This window comes from Maylandia zebra, linkage group LG16, assembly GCF_041146795.1.
Source record: "Maylandia zebra isolate NMK-2024a linkage group LG16, Mzebra_GT3a, whole genome shotgun sequence".
NCBI classification, from domain to species: Eukaryota; Metazoa; Chordata; class Actinopteri; order Cichliformes; family Cichlidae; genus Maylandia; species Maylandia zebra.
In genome coordinates this window covers 18,987,328-19,006,856 of record NC_135182.1, presented here as the reverse complement: position 1 = coordinate 19,006,856, position 19,529 = coordinate 18,987,328, and the positions used below count along the sequence as shown (strand labels likewise).

Here is a 19,529-nt window from a genome sequence, read left to right as displayed (position 1 = left end):
CAACTCTTAGTCTGTTTATTAGGAGACACCTGGAGAAAGTTGTTTTTCATTAAATTACAAATGACTGTAAACTTATATTAAATATATTCATATCTGCAAATAATGCTGCTTAACAATAATTTCTTTTGTAGCAAACACAAAATTAGGAGTGTTGGTAAGCTGACGAACTTCTGTTAAAATGTAAGCATTTTCTTGAAAGAAAAAATACAAAAAAACAATGAGCCATGAACTCAAGACACACATATTATTGCAGCATTTACAGATGTGTCAAGATTAGGTTGCTATAAATTTAAAGAAATATTAAAAAACATTTTTTTATATTTACATTCAGCATTAATATAAAACAATATTCAAGTCCAATTATTACATTCAAGTCTACATACAAGTTTTTCATGGTTCTTTTTAAAAAAAAATACAAAAACATACACAATCATGCTTAAACTATATAGTTAGTGCAAAATAACAATAACAAGTATATATCATTTAGCATTTTATATTCAGTATAAAACACTAAAATCAACTGATAATGTTAACTGCACACAATGATAACCTGATGATGTGACAGGAGACGTGCACATGTTTTTATAAAACATTGATCCACAGTCTGCTTATCAGTTAAGAGTGGGTCACACCAACGTTTCTGGTAGAGCTTCTGGATTTTCTTTTGACATCATCTTCCATATATGCCACCTCTCTTTCTGCCAGTTTGAAGAATCAGGGCCTTTTTCCTCTCCAGGCCCAGTGGCATCTGCTGTATCTACAATCTTGAAGTCAGCGCTCTGCTGGGACTGTTGTGGGATTTGGGGGTCATGCTGAGATTTTAAGAGGGAGGGTGTGGAGTGAGAAATAAGAGTCTCTCTTAGAGGTCGAGAGCAGTTAAGGGAAGATAAACTGTCAGTCCTGACCTGGAGTAATGGACATTCAGTGCATCCTGTCCTTTGTGCTAAGTTGTCTGAGCTAACAGCTCCCGATTGGCTGCTCATTGCCTGATGTAATAATAACGATTCTGGATGTCTCTGCTCTCTTTGGTCATCAGGACCACTGCTGCAGCGAGTCACCGGAGGGTGTGGCCTGCATTCCGAAACGCCCAATGACATTTGTGTTGCACTGACAGGCAGCTTGTTGTTACCTTGGTGACTGCTCAGCCCCTCGGATGAGCCGTATGAGTCACATTCCGACACGTCTCCAAGGTATCCTGGGAGAAAACATTCATTAGCATCCAGCATTTATTCCATATCCAAAGACCATCTGGAGCAACATGTAAAATGGATTCAGTTACCGGCGATGCCAGTGAAATCCTTTCCGAACAGCTCATGCCAGGTGTCCCAGAAACTGTCAGCTGAGGTCTCTAACAGAAACAAAAGAACTAAGAGGATTACTTTCTTTGCTTTAATGCATATTATCTCAATGCAAAATATGAGAAGGTTAAAGCTATTTCACCTTTTTTAAGCCTCTTTCTGTTTCCTTTTGGCCTTGGCAATGTGACGTTTACAAAGAAATTATCTTAGATATATTAGATACTGGAAGTTATGGAAATGTTTAATGACATGTGACCATCTTGTCTTTTAAAGAGAGAAATAAACGCCTCCTTGGGAGTATTTCAAGCATCAAAATGATACCATAAAAAATAGAAGTTATCATGTTTTATTATTTGGAAATATACTGTCATGTTTACTGTTTTATGTTCATATTACAAATGTATTCATTATATCTGAACTTTAATGTGACTTTAATGTGACTTTAAGGCACTGTTGGCTAACATAGATGTGGGAGTGAACTCTCAGGAAGAAAATTCCACAGATCTTTCAAGTTACACTTTATACATTAAAACTATGGTTGAAATGAATTTTGTTCACCTTTGTCAGTAGAAAGTGTAGGGGAGGTACTGCCAGAGTTGTCTTTTGATTGGTCTCTGAGTTTGTCCTGTCTGGGAACTCTGTCTGAGAGCAGACTGCCGTCCTCTGTGTATTTAAACCGCGGTCGATCGGACAGGACGGGGGAGTTATTGTCATAGGGGGAAACCTCTCCACTAGATGGCTTGTGTGAGTCACTGGACAAGCGTCTGTCAGTCAGAGAGAACGACTCTTCTGACCTAAGGCTGGGCTCTCTGTGAAGACAAAGCAGACGCAATATATTAATGGATGGGTATGTTTGGACAAAAACACTCAATTCTAGAAAAACCTGTGACCACGAGCTATAATGTGTGCTTGATTCTGATCATTTAAGTAGTCATGCATGCGCATAAATGCACAATGAGACAAAAGGCAGAAACTCACGAGCATTGTGAGGCCTTTCTCCGCAGTAAATAATCCACCACATCAGGATCTGTTTCCTGCAAACTCATCAACAACTCATTCTGCAGGTCAGGGGGCACCTAGAAAAAAAGACATAAATTTGGTTTCTCCTTCATCATCACTCATTGATTTGGTGATTAATCGCATCAGAACGAAACTCTTCTCCATATTAATTAGATGATGCCCCCCAGAAGGGTTTAAAAAAAGCCTACACTGCTCGTTTATAGTGAGTCATTTACCAGATGTTTGCAAGGTGCACTGAGAAAATAATTAATGTAAATACATGTTTGATTGACTTCTACCCTGCTGATTTTCTTGACAGATAATTTTCAGATAGTTTAACTAAAGTGTGACTCGGCTGAGGTTTCAGTTGAAAAACAGAGAATGTAGATAATGAAGATGAGGATCCTGGCATCATCACACCAACAAAACAGAGGCTGGAATCATATTTTATTTGAAGTCGATTTTTATATCTAGTTGGGTGAACTTGCACAAGACACAACAGCAAACACTGACTGACCAAAGAAAACCTTAAGAATGTTTAACATCTTAGTTTGCAGTTAGAGCCCTTACCATAAACAGCGTATCATACGTATCGATCATCTTTTGGACAACGCCGATGATGGCTGCACTCTCCTCTGCACGGGCAAAACTCTCTACTGCAAATTCTTTGTCTGAGTTTTTTTGCTTGTGTAAGAGGTTGGGTCCAAAGACGGTAGCTAAATTAAGCGATGTCATCTTGTTGCCTGTAACCTAAACAAAACAGAACACAGAGTTCTCATAACATGTTTAAACTACTGAACAAACACATCCTCCAACTAAACTTTCATTATATCAATGTATTTGCACATATTTTGCTTTTGAGTTGATGATTAATAATCATATTGGGATAAGCTGATCACTTTAACTGTCTCGTAATTCTCAAACAAAGTGCTGCATAACATGACATAACAGTGCAAAAACATGAACAATCGCTGGTTCGAGTCCAGGAGGAGTCACAAATTCCCATTAGGATTATGTCAGGATGAGATCTACTGTGAAAAATCTGTCAAATCAAATATGCAGATCCATCTATATCAGGTTTATTGCAGGGAAAATTAGCTGCAATTGAAAAAAAGATGGAAAAAGAAAACACCTGTGGGCATGAAAGCTTTTGCAAGTGATCTACTAATAAGGCACTAAGTTATTCATGCAAACATAGCCGGCTCATCGCAGTAATGACCAACACAAGCTGCCAAGAGCAGAGCAAATTACTGAAGACAGCTTAAGGAGAACGTTTTATATATTTGTAAGAAACTGGTAAGAACTTTGTGGGAATTTGGATGCTGGGCCATCTGCTCTTTGGCTAGCTTTGACAGCTCAGGTGTGGAGAAAAACTGCTTTAATACAACCAAACCTATACGCCTGGAATCTGTAACAGCTGTCCTGTGAGATGTGCAGAATAACAACACAAAACACTGTTTGCCATCAGATCCTGTCTGAATATTAATGGAGTTACCCCTACTGTGTGTATGCACTGCTGAGTAAAGACATGTACAGGCTTTTGTACTCTCTGCAGTTATCACTGTATGGGCTGATCTCTGTGTAGAAATGTGACTTGAAGGACAAAATACTGGAAACTACCTTGTTCACTGTAAAAAGTACGTTTGCTGCCTCTCATACATCACGGTTTGTATCCATCTTCTTTTAGGAAACTATTGTCCCCTTCCACTGCGTGTCCATGTTAAGTTGTGCCCTGTTACACTGAAATACCAGTGTGATTGAGGACAAGAAATATGTGAAGTGCTTTTCTAAACATTCAGTGGGAGGAAACAGCGAAGAGCCAAAGGACAGAGCCAAAGTTCTGCCACCGCACTTACAACTTTGACTAATCCACCCACAGCAATTACGCACTCATTCTGATAACATCTCCTGTTGGCATTTCAAATAAATTAACGTTCCTAGCGGCAACTATCACAGCCACATCAGGCGCAAAATAAGACATGCTTTTTCCCGAGTTAAATAATGGTGTAATTTGCACTAATTTGCCTGCAACAGTCCTTAGTAAATCACATTTGTATGATTCATTTAAATAATCTCCTCCTTAATTTTTTACACTTATTGGCCCTTCCAGTTAGGTTTATTATTTGCCACGCAGTGAAAAGAGCATTTACCAAATTTCATTAAATGATGCTTGCCTCGAGGCGACCGTTGTTGTTGACTGTTGTGAAATAAACTTAATTGAATGATACTTATTCCACCTCAAAACCTATGAAGTTAATGCTTATGTTTTGTTCATCTTCTAAATTCTGAACCATGAGAGGGAAATTTAATCCACAAAATGTGTCCATGTTTTATAGCCACAAAATTGACACTGTGCGTATTAAGTAAATCCCAAGAGTAGCTTTTAAAAAGCCAATTGAGGGTTTTGCACAGAACAACAGTAAATCTGGCCCTAAGACAGAAGAGAATGATACCAACGTGCAGTGTTTATGTCCTCACTCAATGGTTATTAAAGAAACCATATTGTCCATAAAGGTGTTGCGTTTTGGTATGTCCCTTCCTTCAAATTAAAAATAAGAGGCCTCAGATGTACTGCATATCTTTTTGACTTCCCTCCGATGGCAGTTGGGATACAATGTATCAGCAGTTTGTCAATGAGATTGTTTTGTGATTTAACATATTTTTTCCTATTCAGCGATAGAATCAACAAGCTATAAAATGTGAGTTCTTGCCAAAAGAGGCAGTTCCTAAGGGTTAAACTCTGGGTGTCTTCTGGGAGCAAAGAAGACAAAATTATTAACTAAATTATCATCACCTCATTGTGTGCTACCTCACACTTATATAAAATTCATCACACAAAAGCTTGTGCTTCTTGGAAGCATTTTAGACTGCTGTAAAAACCGGCCTCTACCTTATGTCCCTCACTGTCCAGGCTGTCTTCAGCATGTGCAGACACAGTGGACAACAAGCTGAGGAGGCGCTGTAGCGTGTCGCTGTTACAGGGAGGAAGCATAAACACCAGGAGCTGGATGGCACTGTCTTGCTCTAAAAAATTCAGCACTGTAGAAGAAAAGAACAATAACAACAACAACAACAAAAAACACACAGTTAACATTAATTTCAAAGTAATCAGAAGATAGTGGATTGTTTATTGTGTGTGTCTTTTTCTTACACATTGTATTGATGAAGGCTGTATAAAGTTCTTTTGTCAGCAGTGACTCAGGCATGTCTCTTAAGAATTCTTTAAACAATGCAGCTACATCATGGACGCTGTGCTCTTCATCCATGTAAACCTCCCATCCCTGGTCGAATTCCTCACGAAGCTGGGTAAAATATTGTGACAACTGATATGGTTAAAAGGTTACCCGTGGATAAAGTGCAGAGGTGTTAAAAAGCTAAGCTGACGTCTTACTTGTCGTACTCGCTTCTTGGAACTCCCAACACGAAAAATTCCAATTGTCTGTAGGGCTAAACAAAGACAAAGATGCTCCTTTACTTCCAAGGCATTTGCATCGCAAGACAATGAACATTTAACCAAGTGTTTAAGGGGATATTCTGTACATTTTGCATCCATCCATTTTCTTCTGCTGGGGCTGGAGCCTATCCCAGCTGCCATAGGGTGAGAGCTAGGGTACATCCTGGACAGGCCCCCAATCTTTCGCAGGTCCAACACAAAGAGACAGACAACCATTCACACCTAAGGCCAATTTCCAATGACCAATTAGCCTAGCCCCACTAACTACATGTTTCTGAAGTGTGGGAGGAAGCCAGAGTGTCCAGAGAGAACGCACACAGACATTGAGGGGAACACAAATTCCACACAGACCCCAGCCAGATGGTGGATTAGAACCCAGGACCTTCTTCTGTGAGGTGCATTACTGTACATTTTATAGAATTTAATTTGGTATTCTGCACTGTGTTTATGTACCTTTACTTGTGCACTACGTACCGTATTTTTCCAGGTGCTGGCAGCACTGGTCCACTATCTTGGGCACCTGTCTGTAAATAGGGTTAAGGCTGAGCTTTTCGTCATGGTGCTTCTTCGTGTTGCCAGCTGCCTCTTCTGGCAGAGACAGCTGGAGTGCCTCCAAGAGCCGAGACTGGTTGTCATCAAGGTCAGTGATGCAATCCACAGACACTCCGCCCTGTTAAGCAGATGGGTGACAGTATAATGACTGGAAAAGCAATTGATCATATGCTGTGAATGGCCACATCATCAGCCTCCGGGGGAACATCTAAAAAGGTCACAAATTCTCAAAGAAATCTCGAGTGCAAGCATAATCAGACAAATAACTTGTTATTCTACATCAGTGTATGTAAGGTTTGTTGACAGGGAAGCCTACCCGTCTGCGTGTCCGTGGGGCTATGTCTGGTGTGCTGGGCAGTGGTGATTCATTAAGGGTCTCAGAAGTGGAGCTCAGTGACGAGTTGCTGCTGGAGAGCTCTTTGTTAGCCCTTTTGTAGCTAGATGTAAGATGAAGGAAGGATAGCATCAATTCAGTGGGGTCACTGTGCTCTTCCCGTGGGTGATCGTGCCGCAGCTTGTGCATGCGGTCGTTGGATATGACATGCGACAGTGGTATGCCAAACGCCTGTGGCGTGGTGTCTATGTGAGGGGGGAAGAGCAAGACAGCGAGACTTAAAGTTCACATATAAGTCAACAGAAAGCTTCTCTTTAGATGTGTCAATCACGGCAGCGTATTATCCATTTTACTCTCTGGATTAGTTTCCGTAGAAAGCATTTAATATATATTTTTAAATAAATCCTGCTCAAGATAAATGCCAAGAACACTGTTCTACAGCCACACTTAATATTCAGAGTGAGGGAGCACATACTTTCCCAAGTGCTTTTGTAAACAAAAAGGGAAAAGAGGAAAGAGGGGGCTGGGCATGCCTGAGGATAGGCTGTAACGAACAAGCCACCACTTAAGATTGTTTTAGTTATTTCCCTCGACTGCCTGTCTGACAGAGAACATCACTTTCCTGTTGGATTGTTGCAGCGGGCGGGGCAGCGTGGTGGTTGGAGATCACAGCCCTCTCTGTACTGATTTTGATCGCTCAGTGCTCCGTGGGTATAAAAAGCTGAGATTGTCGGCTTCAGTGAGTCGATACAGCTTCAGCCAAAAGGGATAAAAGAGTATTTTTTAAAATGTCACAGGCTGACTAGACTAGAAACTGGAAGGGAATGAAAGTCTTACAAGACTCAGTGGTTCTCCTACAGACCTAAAAGATAGCTGTGTTTATCTTTAAGAAGTGCTTGAAAGCACCAAAGTTCCTGCTATGCTGCCATTACTTCATGTTGTAAATAGAAAATTGGGAGAAAACTACCCTTTAAAGCACCAGAATTAAGACTATATCCTGATCATGTTACCTTTGTCTTTACTCTTCTCTTTAGATAATGAATCCAACTTCCTCCTGAGTGTCTTCTTGTGCTTGTGGCCATCTAAAAAAAGAGTCACAGGTAAAAAAAAAAAAACAGAGGTCTAGATAATATGTTTCTGTTTATGTCTGCTCCACTTGATATTCTCAGGATCACTACACAAAAGAGCTAAGAAACAAACTATATAAAAAATGTCAAGATAATGACATGCAAAGCAAATCTTAATTCACCGTGAATTTACAGGACTGTTCCGTTTCAGAAAACAGCACATTTTTCACATGTACTCTATTTATGGCGTTTTCAAAGCACTACAGACTCCAGGGACAATTTTGAAACAAGAAAAACCAAGACAGCTCACCAGAAAATAAACAGTTTTTAAAAGCTTTCTTTATAGAGGGCAGCAGTAGTGGAATCCAGAAATGATTCAGCCTATTACTGGAGAACGTAGATGAGCTCACGTCATTAAACCAATGAGTTTATGAGTATGATGCCCTTACACAACAAAAAGGAGAAAAGGGAGAGAGGAACATTTCCCATCTGTTGCTCAGCATGTGTTTTTTCAGAACGTTTCTTGCCTGAGACAGAATAACAACTTGGGAGACAAGAAGAGGCCTGTAATTGTGTGTGTGTCTGTGTGTGGTAATACATTTAGGGATGGTGATGTGGCAGCCCAGGTCATGACACCGAAGCAATCGCTTGAAGGCCACATCCTGGAGACGAACCCTCTCCAATTCTGAGAGGCTTTGCAGGGGGACGGGCTTGAGGCCAACAGTGCCTCCTGACAAGCTGTTCCAAGTGAAGTCACCCTGAGGGCAAACACAAACATGCAGGTTTTAAAGCACATCAGACAATTACATCCATAATTTGTGTCATACGTTCATGACCTGTCACACTCTCTGCAGATGGCAGTGTGCATCAACTGGCAAACACTTGCAGTTCTGCTTCACTTGGCAGCTGAAAATCATCAAAACTGTTTCCCACGAGGGAAACTGACAGACTGCACGGGAGAAACAGGTTGCAATGTGCAAATGTTATTCATTTCTTGTTGCGATTGTATTAAACACTTTATGTAATCCATCGCAAATGTTTTTTCTGCATGTCGAAACAAGAATTATGAGGTGTTGACATTAGTGATGCTGCCTGACTGAACTTGTGCCCCAGTAATGTGAGGCCTTTTGACCGTATGCCTCCACCATACAGTGTAGTTACAGATTGCATCCATATCTGTCCACACACACATGCAGTCATGTGAAAAAGAAAGTGTTCACAAGACTCTATGCATTCCTGTGAAAGAAAAAAACCACTACACTCCATCTTTCAATAGCATGCACCGTTAGCAGCAATAACTTGAATTATTCATTTTCTATATGACTTTATAGTCTTTTACATCACTTTGGAGGAATTCTGGCCCACTATCCTGTACAACGGTGCAGTTCATTGAGGTTTGCAGACATTGTTCCAAAGTCTGAACTTTGACTGGCCAATGCAACACCTGGCCCAACTTTTCTTTTTCAATCTTTCTGTTGCAAATTGCTGCTGTGATTTTGGATCGTTGTCCTGTTGTATGACTCAATTTTGGCCTAGCTGTAGCTGTCGGACAGACTGAGGACAGAGCACCCCTCCATCACTGTGCTTAACAGCTGGTATGAGGTGTTTGTTCTGATATGCTGTGTTTGGTTTTCGTCAAACATCTTCACTTAGGTCTTGCCTGACAAAAGGAGATTGTTACAGAGCTCCTGCGGTCTGTTCAGATGCAACTTTGCAAAGATAAGCCGTGCTGCCAAGTTTTTTTTTAGGGAGAAGAGGGTTTCTCCTGGCAACACCTTCCAAACAAGCCGTGTTTGTTCAGTCTTTTCCTAAATGCACTGTCATGAACTATAACATTTAGCATGCTAATTGAGGCCTGTAAAGACTGACATGTAGCTCTTAGTTTTTTTTTCTCCAATTTCTTTGACTCTCTGAGTCTGACCTTTGGATGAATTTGCTGGGACTTCCACTTCTGTGAAGATTGCGGCATTGCGCCGATTACACCAGATCAACAAAAACCTTAAAAACTTAGGCTTTAATAGGGGTGGTCACACTTGCTGATGACAAATTAATCAAGTGCATGTGATTATCATCATATACTTACTCATACTGAGTACTAAGTACTCAGTTTTTCACAGAACTACAGAGTCCTTTCTTTTTCACAATAAAAGCCTCATGGCATAACTGTTTTTATCTGAATGAAACAAACTGACATATGGATTTGTGCAACACCTAAAAACACGCTGCCATAGGGCACAGCTGCTGGAAACCAAACAAAAAGCAAAAGCTTAACTAGATCAGCTGAACACCAATACTGACTGTGCAATAATAGCTCCCCTTAAATGTGAAATGCATCATCTTAATTTCTTTTTAGCTCAATTTAGTATAGTGTGTACAGTTTTAGCAGGTGCTTGTCTATCGTCTAAAAAGCCATTTCACAAAAAATGCTTCATTAGTAAACACTGTTACAGATATTCTAAAGGTCTTATACTGGAGTAGTGACAAGGAAAATAATCTGATCTGAAATACTCAACCTCTGAGCATCTCCATCCCAGAGATTACCCTGCTTTGATCCAGTACAGTCAAGCCAGTCATATGAGCCATTTTCCAAAGAAGCTTAGTAACTCATTATCGGGATAAGGCTTACACTAAAGTGGCTCACTCCCATTAAATGAGAATTAGGGCTGTGTAACAGTAGCATACCATTATCTAGCACACATACAGTATGACAATGTGCAGTATAAAAGCAGTGAAAAAGTTTAAGACGCAGGCATTTTTTCAGAGAGGCATCTGACTAAGTCTTAATTCATTCACCAGCATGACACCGAGCCCAAACCTTTAGCCACAGTCACAAGCTATCCTCAGTGACAAGAAGAACAACGAGTCCTGCAACAGATCGCCTGGGCCACACAGATTCTCTTGATCCCAACATCATCGAGTCAGTCTAGGATTATATCAAGAGACAGAAGCAATGCAGACAGCCTAAAACCGCAGGAGAAGTGTGGGAAGTTCCCCAACATGCTGGAACAACCTACTTGCCAAGTACTTAAAAAAAAACAGTGCTTAAGTGTACCAACTAGAATTGGAACAGTTTTAGATATCCTCCTCTTTACAGCACATAATCTTGCATAATTCTAACTGATAAAAAATATTAATTTATGGAACTACTATAGAAAGAAGCTGCTCTTTAGCATCTAATCATTTTGTAATGCACGGGCAAATAATATTCTATGACAAACATATTTTCTTTACTGTGCAAAGAAAAGTAGTCAATAACCTGTATTTGGCATGTATCACAATAGATTTGTGACTCTTTTCTGCTGCCAGCTTTAAATGTTAGATGCACGTTCAGTCTCGCTTTTAATGTGATAAGCTTGGATTTTTTTTTCTTTTTTTTGTGTACAACTATATTCCATTAAAAAATGTATGATTAGTGATTCCTATAATCATTACTTGCCATTTACAACAGTTCTGATCAATTGTATATAATATATACATGAAAATAAAGGGCTTTTCTTTCAAAGTGGCAATGAGCAGGAGATACTTTTGCCCTGTGGCAGCCGGGATAGACTCCAGATCACTCACAACCCTGAGATGGATGAGTGGTAGATAAATATTATCTTAGCTGTCAGCATTTTACAAAGCTTTTTGGCATTACCTTTTTGACCATTGGACAGAAACTACACACTTAAAACCTTAAATCATTAACACTGCAGTTGCATAAATGCCATGAGTAAGTCACATTTGCAGTTATGTCACTTTGTTCACACATTCCTCTTTTGTGACTGTATGGGAGTGGAAACGCACTCCATGTATCTGATGTGATGGTGAGCTGGGTTCCCACAGTCTCTCCCAGTTGTTACAGTACTCAGAAACAAAGAGCCACTTATTTGCTTTGTGCAGTTCCAAGCACCGTCCTCTTTTATGCAATATCTCTTAGCCAATAGGTTCAATTCTGTCATGTCCAAACATGAACAGATTTCATTCAGTGCTTTTTCATATCATTAACAGGTTGTGACAATTACTGCCTTTTGTAGTAGCCTTTTGTAATTTTTCAAATTAGTCAGATTACAGTGACCTCAGAGCTAAAAAGCTGTTTTAAGATGCTACAGAAGCTGTCATCATAAAGGTGGAATTACCGTTTGCTCATGTTTGTCCCTGATGGGGCATTATCCTCAATTTACTGGTACGTTAATATCAAGTGATTAACTTAATCCATTTATATGCTCTTATAGCAACTGATCTGAATATCTATTTAAATTTGAAACACTCCAGCTTCACTGATACACAGCTCTCAAATACAGGTGCACCCGGTTGTGCAGGACCTAAATTTAAGTCAAAGCCTTGCTGAAACACAATAGCGCTTCCTCGAATACAATGAGAGGAAATGTGCAAGGTAGTTCATACAATATGGCTAGATTGAAAGCTCAGATTACACCAATCAACCACCCTTAAACAAAATCCAGAGGGGTGATGAATATTCTTTAGTGCTCAGGAAGCCATTGAATGGGGCATTACAGGAAGAGCTTTCTATGGAGCCCTTACACTGTGTCAACATTATTTGCTGGAGAGTTGTACAGTGAATTCTGCATTAGATTTGAATAAGCAATGAAACAACTACATTCAACACTGGTATACAGATTTTTGCACGCAAGGGTGGATGTCAGCTGTTATTTCCCTTTGTGTTTGTAGTTTTTTGCAACCATTATTAAACCTCCATTATTGAAAAACGAAACAACCAAACAAAAAAATACATTTATTTAGAGGACTGAGCCATCATAAGATAAGGCTAATAATATTGACGCATAATGTATGCTGAGTAAAAGTGCAGGCGCATGAGTGGAAATATTGTGATGCTACCTCTATTAAAATCGTACGGATCAAAAGCGTTAAAGTCTGTCGGGCATAAGCGCACGTCCTGAGTTTATGTCATTACACTAATGCCTGCAAATGTACTCTGCAAACTGTTTAGGAAACATTCAGAGCGTCAACAGCTCAGATCGCTAACTTTCTGAAACATTACTCACAGCGTAAGTGATGCTTCGCTCCAGATCCCCCATCACAAAGTCTCCGCGGACGAGAAGTGACCCTTCAACTGCGCTCAGAGCCCATTAGTGCCAAATTAACCGATTTCACACCATCGTCCCTGATATAAGCAACCCACATGTTTACAGCCAGCACTGCCCGGCCTCACGTCTACTGGCAAGTGACACAAGTTCTGGGTACGATTTACATTGCTACAAGCCTCATAAATAAAGTTAGGCCTGGCAGGGAGGGGGCGACAGGAAGAGTCAGCTCTCTTTGTGTCAAGTAAACAAACGAATCCCAAAGCACAGAAGTGCATACCTGCAGGTACATCAGAAGCACGCACGGTTAGCCAGTTTGTCGCTTTGCGCGATACTTCAGAAGTGTCAATCATTCTTAGAACTACATTACCCAAAAGGCCGTGCCAGGCACTGTTGCTACTGAGAAGTTTGGGAACCCAATTCTAATAAAATAAATAAGTAAATGAATTTAAAAAAGCAAGTAAAGAGTATATTAAAGTATAATAATACTTTAATACTTCGTTCTTTTACTTTACTGGGCATTTTGCTAGCTGGGATATGCTCTAGACCTATTGGTATATTAATAATATGCCATTTTGCTTGGTGCACAGTGCTGCAACCTTTGGCTTGATGAGTTCACGTTTCCTATATCATGTAAGCTTTTACACTAGCCGTTTGCCAGAGAACATTAACGCTAGAGTTAAATAGCTTGAAATTAAGGGCTAGACTGTTAAATCCAGCAGACAGCTGTGCTCGCTGCAGATAGGCTTCATCTGTATCTGCACTCAATATGAGTCTTTTATAAAGGCATCAACCCCACCCACAATCCTGAATTGCACAAGTAGTTGAGAAAATGAACCCTACAGTCCCTTGACTCATGTCCTCAGGAGCTGGGTTGAGGTACTCACTTCACTAGAACTGGGTCATCATTAGTGTTGCTTCGGACGTCTCCACTTTTACCTGCTACTGTATGATAAGTCAAAACTGTAGCAGCTCCTTAGGTGAAACCCGTCCACACTGACATAACATGACAGCAGCTGGCGCAGTCTACCGTTGACATAGTGCTGAAATTAAAGCTTCTGAATTGTGTCTGCAGAACTTGGTAGTCAGAATAAAGGGCCAGCAGCTACAGAGATGAAAAGCATGTGAACCGTTTTCGGTTATTAGGTGTGATATGATCTCCCGAAAACTCAAGTATTTATTACTATTAACACAGTAATGTTCTGATGTTAATACACTTAAAGAATTAACATGCTGAGCTTCAACTCATAAACAGCCACTGTGATTTTATCCTGTAAAATTAATGTAATTTCCATGTGGGTGATGCCAAGCTGTTATGGCCCACAGGCAACAAAGCAGTCCTCCAATGTACCACACCTTTGTAGTACCCATACACTTCAACGTCAACATGTCTGTTCACTGATTTGTTCGCAGCGGAGAGTGATGAAAAGAGATGTTAACAACATCTACTTAAATGAGCATTCTGCTTTGCGTCTTTGGAGTAATCTTACATAAATGCTCACTTCTACCAAGAATAGCCACAGTACTTAATTTTCTCTATTTACAGACAATTGTGAGTTAATGAATATTTAACTTTGAAATTACTTTATAATCCCAGCTTTACCAAAGTCAACAAATCTAAGCTCTCCTTTCTGGAAAGCAGAGGCTTCTTGCGAGAAGCAAACTCAAAATATTTGAGTGTTTTAGACAAAGTTTCATTCTCATCTGCAATTCCAAACTTTTTCCAATCTACAGGTTTGCTTAGTTCAATTACTTCTTCCACAGGAACAATAAAGCAAGGCTTAAAACCTGTAGATCTCTTTGTACTAGAGTCATGCCTCAAATTTCTTTTTCTTGTTTATTTTTCTTCCACATCTTCTTGTAAAGTGCGCTGAGACTTATTCTCTGGAAATGAGTTTTCTTAATGCTTTGGGATGATAAACAGGAAGCAGCACGCCAGACAGACACAAAACATTTTGATAGCAATGTTGGGTGGAGAAATCCTCCATCACTTTGAGAGCTCTTCGGACAGCTTAGCAGTAATAACTGAATCACCGGCAAGCTCTTCCACAAAACTTGAGAAACAGCTGAGATCAATCGAATTTACTCTAAAACGAATATCATAGTAGCAGGTTAATCATTAAAGTGCTAAAAAATAAACAGATAGACGAACGCTGTGTGTGCGCTCATGTGTTAGTTAAGCAACTGTTTATTGTACACGCCACATTAGGTAGTTTCGGAAAAAGACGTGAATACAGGGATTCACAATTAAAAAGGGTGGTTTATGACATTTTGTTACACTGTTTTTAACAGATATAACCAATAATAATACATTTAAAGGCTTTTTTCATATCCACTGGAACATATTTTGACTGATAATCATATGTCTGTGAAGGTTCTCAGTCATCCAGGTCATCGTAGTCAAAGGAGCTTGGAAAGAAAAGCGTCTGGACTTCTTTAAGTTGCTTGAAGACGTTTCACCTCTTCTCGGATGAGAGGTGAAACGTCTTCAAGCAACTTAAAGAAGTCCAGACGCTTTTCTTTCCAAGCTCCTTTGACTGATAATCATACTGTCATATCATTGGGAACACAACAGCTGGAACAGCTGGAATTTTTACCCCGCTACAATACGGTTCCTATTAAGTTAATGCAACAACAGTCAAAGTTTAAGAGCTAATTTTCAGAAACCACATGTTCCTGTTGAAAGCGCAACGCTTACGTGCACACTGAAAGATTACGACAATTTGGTGAGACACCTCGTACTCAGTTGTGAGTCACAAACGTGACTCAAAAGGGCACTTTATGCGCTCTAACTGCAGTCATGCTTTCAGCGCTATTGTTAGTTCTATATTTTCTAACTTCAGTGTTCTGAAAACAAGCTCGATTTCACTTTAAATATGCCTCCTCCAGCGTTTAATAAAGTTAATTCCTTTTAGTGAGATTCGAGAGTGCAGTTTTGAGTTTCCTGCAAGCTCTTTTTCTTTTCTTTTTTTCCCCCTTCAGGCCATCTCTGTGCTGTGATGCTTAGAGGAATGCAGATGACGCCAAAGCTGCACTGTTTCTTTTTCTACATGAAACAATATACCCAGCGCGCAGGGCTCCATTCTGATGTGTTTTGAGGCTCATTGTGATTTCTCATTTTCAACTGCCGCAAACACTGCAGTTTTAGAAAGCTTGAAAATTGCTTGCATGCTTGGTGGCTTGTGAATTGAGGCTCTATGTCAGTATCTATACATAAATAATGATGCAAAAGGCCTGAATAGATTAAGAAGCTCTCTAGTCATCAGAAACAAATTTGCTTTAATGTTGTTGACAAAATCTATCAACCTATATATTCAGCCTCCTCCTACTTGGCATGAAGTTAATAAATAATGTGACCCAATAGCCATGCTGCTTAAGCAAATGACGGACTAATGATCTTGTGTATGAACAGTGCAAGTATGAAAGTTGATAACAGTATAATTGCAGACATTTTGTAAAATATATACTAATAAGTAACTAATTAATTCAAGATGAGTGTGGATATCATTTGGAGATTATCTCCTAACAAGCCCTAATCATTGTTCCAGTGATGAATATCCTCATTTCTTCGCTACATTACTCCTGCAAAATGATGCATGGCTCCCTCTAAAGGCTTGATAAGCAATAACCCAGTTATAACCCTGCCATTTACCATGTTAGATCTAATTTATAGCTGGATATCTAATCTGGCTCTATTGAGTCATTCAAGTTTTCAAAAGCTCTGTGACTTTCCATGTGAACGATATTAAAACTGAGTGCCAAAAAAGATACTTAATGATTTCAAATATGCAGTTTTTCACATCACCGATTTAAAAGTCAGGAAACATTTTTCAGATATCTCCAGTCCAATTGCAGCCAGTAAAAGGCAAAATCAAAAACAGCTCAAATGGATGCTTACCATGACTGCAACTGAGTCTACGTACTTATAAGGACATGAGAAAGAACCAACACACTCATATTAAAAAGTTACAGACTTAGCGTTGGGCAGTCATACCAACTGTCATGATATTGAAGCGCTGAGCACACTTTAGATTTTTAGTAAATTATTAAATTATTTAATTTAATAAATCTTTCAGTGCTCAGTGTCCTGTCTTCTGAGAATGTGTTGGACCATGCTGTTCTCATTGGCACTCTTGAGCACCATACACAGATCAGAACTGGGGAGGGGGGGGGAATCCCTGAAACTATAATATAAACAAAAAAACAAACAAACAAAGAAGTGATCCATAAGCTTTTAACAGCTCATGGAAGCCAAGATTATGAATGGGTTTTAGTTATTCAGTGTAAGTATCCAGGAATTTTGGCTGAGAATACAGTTTAACTTACACTAAGCAGATCGTAACTTTTCTATTATGTAACCAGTGGAAAGATGAATGTGAGACAAAATGATATAAAACAATGATTTTGCACATATGTTTACATTGGTTTCCATTTATCAGACACTAAACTTGACACTATAGTGCTGCAGTTGTAAGCCAGCAGATTTAGCCCCATGCCATGCAGTCTCTTGTCGGACAGTCTCTAGTGGGAAGAAATATGTGCCTGAGGGACTGTAGCCAAGGATCAGGTCATGCTGCTGTACTGTGAGAAAGAGAGGCTTTCTTCATGTAAACCAGATGTCTCTGCTTTCCATCTCCACTCAGATTGTTGAGATTCTGAGTGAGTACACCACTAATAAAACACAATGATATTCAACCTATGGAGCTAGCAAACCACTTAATAACATAGATCAAAAATACCGTTCTGACACATCCCTTTAAACAAGAAAAGATTGTGTTTTTTAATGTCAGGATCACACTGACGGACCAATGAGTTCCCAGTCATCCTGATCATTTGAATCATGTCATCATTAGAAAGCAGTGTCAACCAGTGTTATATTTTTTATAAGCCCTCTGTTTGCCTGTGTGATCTTCTCTTATCCAAAATCAATAGCGGTTGGCATTTAAGTAATTAAAAACACTAGTAAAAGCAAAGTTGGGGAATTTAGTGGGTGGAGATACAGCAGTATTTTGTGGAAAGGCGAAAACACTGTCAGCCTGCTTTTACTAATATTTCTGCAGAAGACTTCGACTCTTTCCGAATGAACCACTTGTCGGACAAACTCAGAAAATGTGACTTTGATTTGTGACCTTGAATAAAGTTTGCATACAGTAAGGCACTTGTCGCTGCAAGCTAACACCAGTCACGTGGGTCTCTAGAAATGATCTCAGACTTCAGATTTCAGCTCAAGGGACTGAAGTTCTTCCTAGTTTTGCGCTGGAATTGCACAGCTGCACTTTCTATAAATGTGTAAATACTTCCTTACATTCTCAGTTAAATTAATATTACTAAAAGTAACTCTGTTATTTGCCTGCACGTCTAAGCTTGTTATTGCAACACAAGGAACATTCAACAATGCTCAGTAGAAAAAAGAGAAAAAGTGCATGCTAACTCATGCACACACTCCAAAAAGTCATAAATCACATTAAAGTCTTCGCTGACAAAGGGTGTGTCTCCAGCTTAGATCAGCTTCATTCAGATTCCCTGAAAACTGAATTTCTGAAGGCTCTGAGGCTCTGATTTGCAAGAGAGACCAGATCTGGCATTTATTGGAAGCCTATTAGAATGTCACATCTGTAATGCATTTCCATTATACAATACAAACAGTTACCATGAGTTCTTAAGTAAGAACAGGGGTGTTTTTTTTATATAGGATGCTAAATAAAATATAATAGCAAAATACTAATACTAAAGAAACGTCTGTCCTTTTATGTGCTTCGACCCGATTTCCCTCACTGTGTCAGATTCGCCAAATGTGTCAAAGTTCAACGAGCTGGTTAAGACAAAGACTTGTGCTGACATCACTTTGACAAAAGCAACCAGCTGAATCACTTTTACTGTCCCGAGACACACAGACTGCATCAAAAGTCTACACATCTCATCATGAAACTAAGAGCTCTGTTAGTCATGGACTTGGTGATGTTGCAATACTGAGGATTTTCCTATGATATTTAGCCCACCTGAAAATCAAAAATAAATCAAATAATATAAATGATAATGATGATGATAAATTTGTTGAAAGCGAATTCCCAGTGTTTTCCTTAAAGGCAAAATTGAGATAAAATAATAAATGGCTATATATCATCCATATGGGAATTTCAACTACTTCCTGAATTTTGCAACAGTATAAACAAGTTCTCTCTTGTGCTTCGCTCTTGCACGCTTAGGTACAAAAAACATTTTTAATATTTCTCTGTATTCTAACCTAAATTTTAGGACACGTGCATCTCCACAGTTTAGTAAAACATGTCAGCATCAAAAACATTTCACACAAAAATCGCCTACAAACATCATCACTGTCTGCGACCTCTTCTAATACATTTAACACCAGAGGAAGTACGCCGAAAATCCGGTTAGCCTATATTTGTGGTGTCAGTCAATCAAACCTGGCGAGTCAACTGACCTTAGTCGACGTCTCCTCCGCTTCGGTACCGCAATGTCGCATCAACGCCGAGTCCAAGCTCCTGGTCTGCCTCAGTCTCCGCTTGGCAATACTTTTGGGGCTTAGCGAGCATGAGAAAACAGTGCTTAACAGTCCTTGAGCGGACATATCTTCTTCACTTTGTCAGGTTGTGGAGAAAAAAGTGGAAAAACTGATTCATAATCAGGTCCAAACTAAACGAGCGAAAGAAGGACTTTTTCACAGCAGCAGCAGGTCCCCCAATGCGTCACCATGTTCCGTATTATGAATTATGAAATACGCGCCTGGAGTCCCAGGTCGCCTCCTCCACCTCCCAACAC

General features: G+C 39.6%; 1 protein-coding gene across 3 annotated transcripts; it reads right to left on the bottom strand.

The window, feature by feature from the left end:
* Positions 1-19,529, bottom strand: LOC101483583 (rho GTPase-activating protein 6). Of its 3 annotated transcripts, none has more exons than XM_004557836.5 (13): positions 19,192-19,529; positions 8,303-8,462; positions 7,648-7,719; positions 6,620-6,882; positions 6,226-6,421; positions 5,689-5,744; positions 5,449-5,599; positions 5,188-5,336; positions 2,868-3,047; positions 2,277-2,374; positions 1,857-2,107; positions 1,280-1,348; positions 1-1,195 (listed from the first exon to the last, which is right to left on the bottom strand). In XM_004557836.5, exons 1-13 carry the CDS (start codon positions 19,336-19,338, stop codon positions 627-629), a joined length of 2,361 nt encoding a protein of 786 aa, XP_004557893.3. In that variant the 5' UTR covers positions 19,339-19,529; the 3' UTR covers positions 1-626. The 3 variants fall into 3 exon arrangements, with proteins under 3 accessions (XP_004557893.3, XP_004557895.3, XP_004557896.3); XM_004557838.5 differs by lacking the exon at positions 19,192-19,529 and adding an exon at positions 12,711-13,016; XM_004557839.6 differs by lacking the exon at positions 19,192-19,529 and adding an exon at positions 10,498-10,591.